General features: G+C 45.4%; 2 protein-coding genes across 3 annotated transcripts in view; one reads left to right on the top strand and one right to left on the bottom strand.

The window, feature by feature from the left end:
* The window catches only part of LOC124189706, a 32,095-nt gene extending 24,529 nt beyond the window's left edge, over positions 1-7,566 (top strand). For both annotated transcript variants that reach the window (XM_046582148.1, XM_046582147.1), the window contains 7 exons: positions 961-1,125; positions 1,757-1,898; positions 2,957-3,094; positions 3,979-4,153; positions 4,246-4,452; positions 5,889-6,724; positions 7,291-7,566. In XM_046582148.1, coding sequence (XP_046438104.1) covers positions 961-1,125; positions 1,757-1,898; positions 2,957-3,094; positions 3,979-4,153; positions 4,246-4,452; positions 5,889-6,724; positions 7,291-7,512 — 1,885 coding nt within the window. In that variant the 3' untranslated portion in view covers positions 7,513-7,566. The remainder of the gene's footprint in view (positions 1-960; positions 1,126-1,756; positions 1,899-2,956; positions 3,095-3,978; positions 4,154-4,245; positions 4,453-5,888; positions 6,725-7,290) is intronic.
* A 202-nt stretch (positions 7,567-7,768) lies between these two features.
* Positions 7,769-12,153, bottom strand: LOC124189707 (intraflagellar transport protein 88 homolog). The gene is made up of 16 exons (XM_046582149.1): positions 11,788-12,153; positions 11,529-11,703; positions 11,226-11,407; positions 10,972-11,164; positions 10,669-10,886; positions 10,474-10,583; positions 10,280-10,398; positions 10,010-10,167; positions 9,754-9,940; positions 9,471-9,657; positions 9,247-9,394; positions 9,069-9,180; positions 8,741-8,975; positions 8,498-8,626; positions 8,254-8,391; positions 7,769-8,185 (listed from the first exon to the last, which is right to left on the bottom strand). Exons 2-16 carry the CDS (start codon positions 11,673-11,675, stop codon positions 8,070-8,072), a joined length of 2,379 nt encoding a protein of 792 aa, XP_046438105.1. The 5' UTR covers positions 11,676-11,703; positions 11,788-12,153; the 3' UTR covers positions 7,769-8,069.
* Between the last annotated feature and the right edge of the window lie 31 nt (positions 12,154-12,184).

Raw genomic sequence — 12,184 nt, 5'->3', positions numbered from 1 at the left:
TCTTCTGCTGGCCCAGGTTTTTCCTATATCGACAGAACTCGTTTCGATTTTTTTCTTTTTCTTTTCTTTTCGCCCGGCTGTCTTCTCAAGTCAAATGGAAATTTTTCGTGAATTATTGGACGGGCGAGAGAGAGAAAGAGAGAGAAAAAAAAATGGACACACGGAACGTTCATGTCCTTTTAGAAAAATATAATGTTTTTTTCTTTTTTCTTTTTTCTTTTTTGGAGAGCTGTCTGTCCGTCTCCGCCGGCCCGTGTCGGAAGCGTTTCTAACTCTCTCTCTCTCTGGTTGTGTGTGGCCCGTCCCGAAAGAAAGACGGGGGCGATGGAGCGTGAAAACAATTTCCACTTCATGCAGCGCGCCAATGCGGCGGCGGCGGTCGTGAACGCGGCACGCGGGAATGACGCCAGTTTTCTTCTTCTCTCCCTCCGTCCGTCCGTCCGGATAAGTTGGTTGTCTTAACATCCATTGCCCGACGGCTGCGGTTTGCCGTTTATAGGATAAATGGAGAGCGGCAGAAGCGAAAAAGAAAAAAAAGAAGAAAAAAAAGAAGTTGAAAATGTTTGAGACTCACGCGGGAGAGAGAGAGAGAGAAAGGCGTTGCTCATCGTCGGTGAATCTCATTTGTAACGACTAATAACTCATCCCGCGCTATGAATAGGCAGGGGTAATGAGGGGGGCCGTTACCAGCGCCACCCAAGACGACGACGACGAGAGTCTCCTCTAGTCGCCCCATTCACTTTGGCTGGATGGACTGAAAGATGTTCTCTCAAAGCTTCTTCTTCTTCGTCTCGATTGTGTTCAGATTTACCCGAGCTATTATCATCATCGTCTCGACTCATTTCTCGTGCTGGACTCGGGAATCTTTTATGAATCATTTCTCTCCTATTATATACACCCCCGGCCCGCCGCCGTATTAATTGTTTTGTTTTTTTGTTCTGGCCGTTTTGGTTGTTGCAGTTACGGAGCCTTAATGAGCATCGCCATCGCCTTGGTGAGGGAATCGTCGGCCCTGATGGTGGGCCAGTATTTCAAACGTCGGCGCGACTTTGTCGAAATCGTCGTCCAAATGGGCGCCGGAATCGGCGTCATCCTCTTCTCCGTTTTCTTCAAGGAAGCGCTCGGGTTAGTTTTTCTTTTTCTTTTTACTTTTTAAAATTTATTTCAATCTTTTGGTTCCCTTTTTTGGACGGGGAGGGCTTTTTTTTTAAGCGCCTAATAACTACGCCACCTGCTTCATTGTTGTTCAAATTCACACAAATAAAAATGTTCTCCTTATTTTCAAAAAAACCCGCCAAAGGAGACAACTTCATGATGACAAAGCGTGCTGCTCCTGCTCCTCCTGCCCAGGGAAACAACCAAAACTTATTTTCCCTTTACTTGTATGTGTGTGTTTTCCCAGGTGTTTTTTTTTTTTTCCTTTTGACTAATGAGCCGCTCTCTGTGTGTGATGCTCCGGAATTTTCATTTCCCCCCCGGCAGCTGCTGCTGCTGATGCGGTTGTTCATTACGGAATTGTTGTACTACTACTACTACAAACACACGAGCTCTTTCGGCGTGATTTTATAGATAACATTGGCCTCGTCTCGAGTGAAAGAAGTGCACAGTTTGCTCCTGTTGGTTCCTCTATTGTTTATTCTCTTTCTCTAGTCTTTTCTGAAAGAAAACATATTTTCTATTTGTCTTGGCTGATTTTTCTTTTTAAATTTGCTTGTTTTTTGTTTTTTGTTGTGTGTTGACGATTGTCTTCCACCAGTCAGATGGGCTGGCGTCTTGGACTGCAAGCGGCGACCGGACTCCTCCTGTCGGCCTTCTTTCTGGGCACCTTCTATCGTTCGGCTAGTCTCTACCACCCGCAGCGAAGGGCCATCCTTCATCTCAAGACTCAGCGCAAAAAAGTGCGTGTTTTCATTTTCATTTTTCATTTTAATTTTCATTTTAATGATTTTTCATTCTCTCTCTCTCTCACTGGCCATGCATTACTCTAACGGGCGTGACGTGGCCCTTTTTTTAATTAGCTACTTTTTATAACTGGGCCCCAATCTCCTTGTCTGTGTGTGAGAAAAAAGTTGTCAGAAGAACGGCGCTCTCCGCGCTTGCTTAGTTTGGTTTTTGGTTTCATTTCCCAGCAAATTTTCAACAGCCAAATTTCCCAAAACTTAATGAAAACTTTTGTGCCACCACGGCGGGCAGTTGGGGGAAGACACAAAAACTTTCATTTCGTTTTCTGAGGAGGTGGAAACGGCAAATTGACGTTTGCGGGTGGCGCAATCTAGTGTAGCGCATAGCGTGTGCAGCAGCAGTTGTAGATTTTTATTGGCTCTGAGAACTAAAATTGGATCGCACACGGTGCGCAACAGATTTGAAAGCGAAAAAGACAAGACCGGCGGGTGTCTCGTTCGCCGGAAGTCGAATGAGACGATCAAATATATCGTGGACGGTGCGGGCGTTATTTATTATCCAGTTCAGTTACTTTGCGGTCGAACCGAAAATTCTGAAGCTTTCAACGCAAAATGATATCACATCATTTAACCCAAAAAATAAATAACTTGCGGTAGGAGAGAAAAAAAAAATGAAGGGTATAAATTGTTCAAACAAAAACTTCATCAAATTTTTTTTTATTTTCGTTTTTCTTCCGTGAAAAACTGCGGTTTCCGGTCATTATAAATATAGACTCGTCTTTTTTTTTCCCCGTTGAAATTCCCGTGGTGATTCATGTCTTCTCTCAGCTGATGGTATTACGTAAATTTTTATCACCCGATCAATTTTCCCGAGAAAGGTTGCGGGGGCCACCCTTTTTTTCTTTTTCACCCAAACATCTGAGCTCTTTTCTTCTTCTTCTTCTTTTAAGGCAATAAAAATAAGAAACAAAAAATGGTTTGTAGTAGCAGCTCTACACATTTTGTTGTTGTTTGTGTTTGTTTGTTGTTTGGTGCGGTCTCACGGGCGATGACAGGTCAAAGTCAAAGGGAAGCCGAGCAACGACCGGCCGCCCTATTTCGACTTCTCCGTTCTGCGACTCAAGAGCCTCCGCATGATCCTCCTGTCGTCCGGCATCGGAGCCATCGGCGCCTACACTCCGCTCTTTTATCTGGTAATATCATTTTGAATTCTTTTTCTTCTTCTTCTTTTGAAGTCTCTCTCTCTCCCATATAATCCCACCCCACCGACGAATGACTCAAACCGCGACGGGCAACACACACAATTTTTATTTTATTGTCGGGAATTGGCAACGTTTTTTCGGGACCCCCAACTCTCGGTTGGTATTTTCTTCCGGGCTGCAGCCCGGCTGCCCGGCATGCCAGTCACCTGCAGTGACAAGATAAAAGCTGCCAAATTCGCCCGCCGGCCCAGTGTAGGCTATAGGCTGCGCGGTACTACTACGATTTACATAAATCGCCGAGCTGGAACGAATTGATGGCTGCCTTTTACGTCCGCACAAAAAGGAGAAGCGTTTCTTCTTTTCTTTTCTTTTCTTTTATAGACGAGCACGAACGAACGAAACAAACGAAAGAAGAAAGAGGTTACGTGGTGTACCTGTCAAGGGAGGTGGGGGAGCAGCAGCAGCAGCAGGGCTGGATGACGTGTCGTTCAATGAGAATCCCACTCCCGGTCCAGCACCAAAAATAGAGGCAGAAATAAGCACACAACTCGTGTGAGAGAAGAAGAAGAAAAAAGAGTGCGTGTCTAATGCATAACAAACGAAGAGTTGATTAACTCACGCTGCTGTTGTAGACCCCTGGAAAAATTCCCCTTTTGGGGGGGAGGCTTGTATATAGAAAAGAAAATGAGCCGGACATATAAGATGGGCCGTTTTCTCTCTTCATAAATTCCTATCTCTCTCTCTCACTCTTTCACGGCTGGCCAGCAGCAGCAGCATTGAAAAGAGAACAAACAATGAGTGTCGGTCGCGGGTCTGATGATTGTTTTGTATGATGTGAGAGAATATGACGACGTCCATTTCTATTAAACGCCCAGGCGCTGCAAGGAGAAGAGGACGGTTTGGAGGCCAGCGATTTGTTGCTGATTCACACCTTCATGGGTTTGGCCATGGCGGCCGGCACAGTCATCGTCGGCCTAGTCGTCCTCCGGCCCAGCCCACAATGCCTCATTTCACTTCAGTATTTATGTCAGGCCACGCTCTATGGAATAGGTAACAACCACAACAACATAACAATCTCCGTTTTGACTTCCAACTTCAACTTTTTTCCTCATCATTTCCGCTTTTCTTTTGTTGTTATTCAGGTCTGTCACTGCTGGCGCTGGCCACGGTCAACGGTTACCACGGCTACGTCCTCTTCGCTTGGCTCTACGGATTCTGCCTGGGCGGCTACCAGTACGCCGTCCACCAGTACACGCTGGACAGGGTCCGTGCCAGGCAATTCGCCCGAGGATGGAGCCTCGTCCTGGCCGTCCGCTCCTTGCCAACTCTCTTCGGCGTCCCCATAGCAGGTAAATGCTGGACACCAATAAATCATAGTTGTATACTTAGTTCTAGAACTAGAAGCACTTCGTCTAGAATGCTGGGCAGAGCTGGGCAGAGTCATTTCTTGAGGGCCGTCTTGTAATAGAAATCAGGCCCTGGACATGATCTATAAAAATGCGGTTGAGTGACAAGTCAGGTCGAGATAAGCAATCAAATGGCAGTCACTTAAATAATATGAAATAAAAATAAAATAAAAAACGACTTTATTTTATTTCTTTTTTCCTTCACGTCATTTAGTCTGGTGTACATGTGATCCAGTTGATGGGATCTGTACTATATACAGAGACGGTGCCCGGCTTGTAACATAATGACGGTCTAGCCCGCTTTCTCTTATATGCCGGCCCGTTGTTCCAACGGATTGCGTATCACTGCGCTAATGGCCTATGCCACTCAACCGTCCGTCCGTCCACTACTCGACCCTGTTTTTAAAAAAGAAATTGTTTTGCGTCGGGCGTCGAGTGCTGGCTGGGGCAAGAAAATTTAGAGCGACATTGCTTTTTGAGATGTAACGACATTCACGTTCTATTCTAATAACATTTGAATGCCATTTAAGTTGGGAACGGTCACGGAAATAGGCGGCGATTCGATCGATTTGAATAGCCCGCGGTATCTCGAGCTACGGACAAGTTGTATAGGGGCCCCTTGATTGCTGCTGTGTACTGTAAATAATATGAGCTGGGCGAACTGGGGAATATGTAGTCTCATATAACCATTATTATAATGGCGGCCGGCCCATAGGCGCAATTCCGTTTGTCCGGCAAATAATAATAAAAAAAGAACTACACAGCGAGAGAGAGAGAGTTGAAAACACACGTCGTTACGTCCGGCTGCCGACAAAGAGAACCGAAATGTGTTTGGCCAGCCAAGTGGCGATTGTCGGGTGGATGGGGGGGGGGGGGGAAGAGAGAATCGAGAATCGAATAAAACATAAACCGTTAAGAGAAATGATAATAGTAATAATAATAATAGTAATCATCTGAGTCAACTGTTTCTGAGCCTTTTTGCCAAATGAGAAATAGGCCATTTGAGCTACGTCATTAGGTCCGTAATTTCCCATGAAAACTCTCTGCTGGCCCCGCTCGCATTCGGCCGCACCCTATGATGTCTTTGCTCTTTTGTGGCCGGTAATAACTTCCCCCTCTCCTCTGTGTGATTCACGCACGCACAAAAAGAAAACGGACCCACACGGCGGGAGCAACTTCATTACATGTGGCGATTGGCATTTTCCCGACGAGTTTCATAGCGACGGCGGCCTCTTTTCTTTCCCCTCATATTTTCTAGAAAAGTTTTAATATGCGCTGGGCCAAATCCCCCCGTCTCCCTTCGACTCGGGTCCGTCGATTGTTCTCTCTATTATTCCGCGGCCGGCATTCATATTTCTTTACTTTCTTTCGATTGGCAGGTTACATCAATCAAAGTACTCCGCGGGCGGGGTATTATTTTTCGTTCACTTTCACCGTCATCGGCGCATCGCTGCTCTTCCTATCGAAAATGTACCGACGGGCGGCGCCGCCCAATTTGTTCCTGGGACGCCGATCCTCGCCGCCGTCGTTCCACCACCGCTCGTCGGACGGCGCTGGAAGCAGCGGCCACCACCACCACCATCACAGCAACCACAAAGAGTCTAGAGACAAGTGCAGTCAGGAGCCGTTGATTTACAGGAGTCAAATGAGCAACGGCAGCAGCAGCGCCGCCGCCGCCGCCTCTGCCTCTGCCCAGCCGGCACATTCCAGCAGCATCCGGACCGTTCACCAGGACGTTTGCACTTGCACGCAACCACCGCCCCCGCCGCCCCCGCCACCGCCTCCGCACTTGGACAATCAGGATCCGCTCAAATTGCCCAAGAATCTCGGCCGGCGGATCGCCCTCAAACTCGGCCTGCACGCCATCCCGTGGAAGCGGAATCCCATTGCGGAATTTTTCAACGGGACCCCCGACATGAGTTTGCAGCCCATGAGCCACGGTCAGCATTTCCACCATCCGACGGCCTGCCCGCTCAAACAGTCGGCCTCCAATCCGGGCTACCCGTTCGACATTGAGTGGGACGCCGAGTACTGGAACGGTTGCCTGGGCAGCTGCAACCACTTGGCGATGGAAGGCGAGTGCGACATTTGCCAGAGCTGCGCCGACTGCGGTCTGCCGCTGGACGACGACGACGACTACATCGACGACGATTGCCAAATCCACTCGGAAATGCAACTGCCCGACGCCATTGATATACCGGAACTTCCACCCGAGGTACAACATTATCCCCCTCGTCCGCTCTCCCCCCCCAATCAAGTCCGGCTACCCATAACATATTCCAAGTTGTCCGTCTCTCCTCAGAGACCCAGTGGGCTGGCTGGCCAGCATAGCAACTCATGCCGTAAATGCGCCACAGGATTTGAGATTTGGCTGGCGACACAGAGAGGGAGAGCGAACAATAAAGGAGGGTCTATGTTCTATCCCATCCGAGATTGAATGGGGTGGGCGCTATATTTTAGGTGAGTTGCAGGCCGGCACGCAGAGAGAATCTTAACGCAGGCTCCACGTAGTCATGCAGATAAGTAATTCCTCGTGCCCGCGTCTTTCAGACGGCCCAACTGTTCCTCGAGAACTCTGAAGTAAACTTTAGTTTCTAAAGCCTTGCAGAGAGATATCCAGCCATTCGAGGAATCTGTTCCTGACTACTTGAAAGAGACGGAAAAAGTTGCACTAGGGAAAAAGTTGAATCCGGCGTGACTGTCGGGACTTTTTTTTTCCCTCCCCATCTTCAAATTGAATATTAAAATTAAAAAGAAAATGTTTTATTTTCAATTGCGCAGGTCAAGAGGTACAGGATGTTGAAGCGGTCCCTTCGCGAAATGAGTCTCAGCGATCCTGAACTGCTTCAGAAGGCCGGCACCTGCGACTACGGGATTCATTACCGGGAGCAAGGCATTCCCCGGCTGCCGCCCAAGCTGCTCCGACGCCAGAACACGTGGCACGACGTCAGCGTCCTCACGCGTGACGTCGACGTGATTGAACAGATCACCACTTCAGTGTGATTTTTATTCTCGAAGAAGAAGAAAAAAAAACAGTATTACGTACCAACTTCCTTTTTTTTTTAAAATAAAACATCAATGGACTCCCACACATGTATCCCGTTTCCCCCCCATCTTCCTATCCCGAATATTTCACAAATGTAATATTGATTTTTTTTTTTTTAGATTTTAGCTGTGTACCAGTCGATAATTTTAAAAAAAGGAACTACATATAAGTAAAGTATATATACATACAAAAGCAATTCAATTTGATTCATGATTTCCGACTAATTTTAGCGAGACAAACTGTGTTGCCCCCACTTTTCTTTTTATTGTTGTAAATTTGTACAGCGTTATGCAAGTACACAACGTTCCAGCGTAAACTTTTATAGGTTTTTCGCTTTCTTTTCAGTTTAGCGGAATGAAGTCGTGCCGGGTGATTACACAATCAATGGACCGGAAAACAATTACCCGGAGTGCGTGTAGAGAGATAAACAGTTCGCATCCTCTTTTCTTCTTTCCCCCCCTCCTCCCAGATTACAAAATCAGGAAGAGTGCACTGCACAGAGGCTGGGCTGTGTTCAAAGAGGCAACAGATCGCTGCCCACATCCAGATCATCCGATTCGACAGTCATCAGCCGGCGGCTGGTTTTCGGACGCTCCTGCAGTGGGCCCAGTTGATCCTGGTAACTCGTGTCTGATTTCGTGTAACATTTTTTTCGGTTATTTTTCACTCTAGGCGGAAACTGAATGGATGTTACTTACCGATGGGAGTCGTTTGGTAGGAACTAGTCGGTTTATTAGACAGCGATTCCGCCGAAGTGGGTTGGCTTTTCAGAATGGTGTCGATTCCGCTAGCCGCTGAACTCAATCGTGATCCCCTCCCGCTGCTATAGGTCACGCCTTTGGAAGCCAAACAGATAAAAAAAAAAAAAGAAAACATTTTTTTTTAGTTTTTTTTGTCATCAGCTGAAAAACAAAAATTGGCAATAATTTTCGGAAATCTCACTTGTGCCAGTTCGCTTATTCTCCTGACTCGCTTCGTTCTGGCTGTGCTCCAGTTTACGTAAATCGGATGCATAGTCGCCCGCCTCCTTGAGACCGAGGTCCGTGCACAACCGGATCAGGGCCCTCAAACCTGCAAAGATGCGATTATTTGATGGGCGGTTTTGAATATCTCACAGTTCCTCTTGCTCCTTTTTTTTGTTTTTTTACTAGGTCATAAAAGAATATGGTAAAACACGCATATTACACTCGATATTCTCGGGGAACTTGGAGCGAGTGCTCTTCAAAATCTGCAGCGCTTTATGGTAGTTTCCAACTCGCTGAGTGCAGCTCGCCACTGCCAAGGGCCACTGAGCTTCGTTGGGTCGCATTTGTCCGGCACGTTCGTACAGGGCAATGGCTTTCTCAGGGACATGCATCTCCGTGAAATAGGCCGCCAACCAGCGAATGACTTCCAAATTCGACGGGTAGTGACGATAGGACTGTAAAATAAAATATTTAAAAAAAAACAAGTTTTTACATTATTCAAAGTTGAGACTGTGTGGTCGATGCATAGCAGCCGTAACCTAAATTACATCTGAATAATATTGGAAAGCCTGTTGCCTGTCTCCTAGGCGATCGAACGTTTCGCCTAGTTTCTGGTGAACGCCTTCGTCGGACGGCACGACCGTATGGACCTGCAAATACCTGGACAAAAGACTTTTTCAATTCAGAGGCTTTCCAAAAGATTTAGGCATTCAAAATAATGTCCACCATTCAATCGCTTGTTCGTCGTTGCCGAGCTCCTCGTTGAGACTGGCGACCTGGAAAAGAACTTCGGGCTGATGACGCAGGACCATCTGCAGTTTGACAAATTGTTCCAGGCTTTTTTCAAGTTGGTTTGTTGATCTGTACGTCAGACCTGCACGTTCAAATTGTCATACCCATTCTTTAGGAAAACGGACCAGATTGAATTGAATGCGTCATTTTTTCTTTACCGAGATTGTACAGGGCTTCCACACAAGCAGCGTCATTATCCAAAGCGAAAAGGAAAAAATCGCGAGCTTTATTGTAATCCGCTCGGCGGAGTGAACAATTGCCTAAGCAGACGAAGGCGGCCGCATTGTAAGGATCCGAATCTCTAGCCACTTCGGCGTATTTTTCAGCGCTGGCTATGTCACCTTGCTGAATCATATCGTTAGTAAAAAAATAGAAAAAGAAAAGAAAAAAACGGAATTAGTTTACGATTGTGTAAATTTATGCAGTAGGCGTTGAACGTACTAGGTAATAAATTGTCGACAGGTTGACAGCTGCGTTGGTAGCCATTCTGCTGGATCGTTTTTCAAAGCTCCTCAGCGTTTCGGTAGCCAGGGCCACGTCCTTTTGGCGTAGAAAGAGTACGGCTTTATTGATCTCCAAATCGTCTGCCAGATGATTGTGGGTTGACTCTTTGATGGCCTCGACGCACCTGGACATAAATCATTGTTATTTATCAAACATCCCCCCACGACGGATTTGAATAAATTATACAACTTACCACTGGTAGCCAACACTAAAAGTATCTTCGATCACAGGCGAGATTAACTTGGCGGCCATCAATATGCACCTTTCACCTTCAAATTTGGCCTGACGCTCCAAACGGTGTAACGAATCGTTATTCAACGCTTCACGCAACGAATTCCACTGGGCGTCACCCTGTGCAAACATCATTTATCCAGGAGAGGGGGAAGAAGAAAAATAAACAAAACAACAGAACTGAGCACACGAGATTATTCAAATTGAGAATGAGGCAGAGCATCTTATTAACCTCCGGCACCAGTTTATCAAAATCGTCCGACTCGGCACGAACGTCCAGCAAGCGAAGGAACGATTTGCGCATATTTTCCCGATCTGCCAAGGCGTAGTAGCTGAGCACCATGTGTAAACCTTTGAATGTTTGACGTTTTGGCATCAGGAAAAAGGGTAAAGCAATAAATTTAAACCAATTTGAAATTGACTTACCAGTTTTGAAGTCGGGCTTTTCTTGCATAACAAATTCGAAGCTCGTACAGGCGTCGTTGTACTGCCCCATTTTGATAAACAGCAAGCCAATGTTCTGCATTATTTTCGTCCTAATAAGGAATTCGTTTAGCAAGAGTAATCGAGAATTAGTTCTAAAACAAATAATGAAAATGTTATTACAGCCATTTACACTACCTTAATGTTGTAAAGTGAGCCGGAACTTGATCTAAAGCCATTCGATACTGCTTGAGTGAGAGCGCGTACTGTCCCAGACGAAAATGTAAATTGGCGGTATTGAGTCGCAGTCGACCGATGTTGGCGAAAGAACGATTTTTAATTAGCTGCTGATAGGACGACATGGCTTCTGAAAACAGTCCGTTACCGACGTACTGATTCGCTAGGTTGAACAGCACCTGTTTATTCGAAAATTCTTCGTATTAGTAAAAAACATGGAATAGCAAATTTTTTAAAGCAAATCAAGGCGCAGATCGTAATTACCATGAAAGCGAGGTCGCTATTCGATTCCCCCATGCCGGATTGCTCCTTTTGACGTATAAGACTTCGTTCTTTATTGACCGCTTCTTTGGCCTTGTCTAGTGCCACTCTAAATTCCTCTTTACTGTGAGCCACAATTGATTCTTCTATAATTTGTTGTATGCTACTTTCCAGCATTTTCATCTGCTTTTCTGGCCTGTGTAAGATTATAATGAATTTTGTGTAATAAGTTTGGGTTGACAACAAAAGCTACATACGGATCAACAGCTTTAGGTTCTGAAAATGGTGTTGTAACCCTGCCAGATTGATTCAAAGGATCGTAGACCTGACTGGCTGTTGCCAATCTTGATGAAGTATATCCTGCTCCACGAATTGCAGTTACTGGTCTGGCAACTGCAGTTGGAACCCCACCACGAGATGCTGTAACCACTCTTGATTGCTAATATCAAGTGCAATTGATGATAAATAAATGAAAATTGATATTTGGAAATCTTATTAATGTACCACTAAACAAATGAATAAAACCGCTGAGACATTTTACATAGTCTTGTTAACATTACCTGCATCTGTAGCATTGACTGCTGGTTTTTAACATCTCTAGATAGGGAGTCTTGAATGAGGCTAGATGTGTTCAGTGTAGGATGAAATTCATTGAATCCAGAATAAAGATCATCTTCATCATACGTTTCCATGTTATACTTATCCATATTATATCACTGAAAGATATGATCACTTCTAAGTAGTAATATGTAAGGTCAAAACAAACAATCACCATAGCAACTGTGTAACTCATTCCATTGTTGAACAATCTGACAGTACCCAAATTGCAGCCAGAAATAGCTTCTTTGATGATGACAGCCATATTAGCAATATTCTCAGCTATGAAATGTAATTAAACTTGTTACAATTTCTCCTAACCCATTGTTGAAAACAGGTTGATATGATTTTAACCACCGGTGCAACTTATGCTCGCTTATGCTTCTGAATTCCTATCAGAGGTAGTAGTAGACTAGTAGTAATGATTCTAAAAGGATTGGGCATCTTGGAAAATTTTTCAGCCTTGCAGCTGTATTCCTCCATTCATTTTTTATCCAGATAAGAAAATGAACTCCAAAAAATAACGACATTCCATTGCTAAATGACAACAGTCAACTGCTGTTTGTCTTTGTCAGCTAGGTGAGCTAGCCGCCCTAGCCCTAGCAGACAATGTTTTTCT

This window comes from Daphnia pulex, chromosome 3 (genome assembly GCF_021134715.1).
Source record: "Daphnia pulex isolate KAP4 chromosome 3, ASM2113471v1".
Taxonomy (NCBI): Eukaryota; Metazoa; Arthropoda; class Branchiopoda; order Diplostraca; family Daphniidae; genus Daphnia; species Daphnia pulex.
This window is presented reverse-complemented; position numbering and strand designations above follow the sequence as displayed.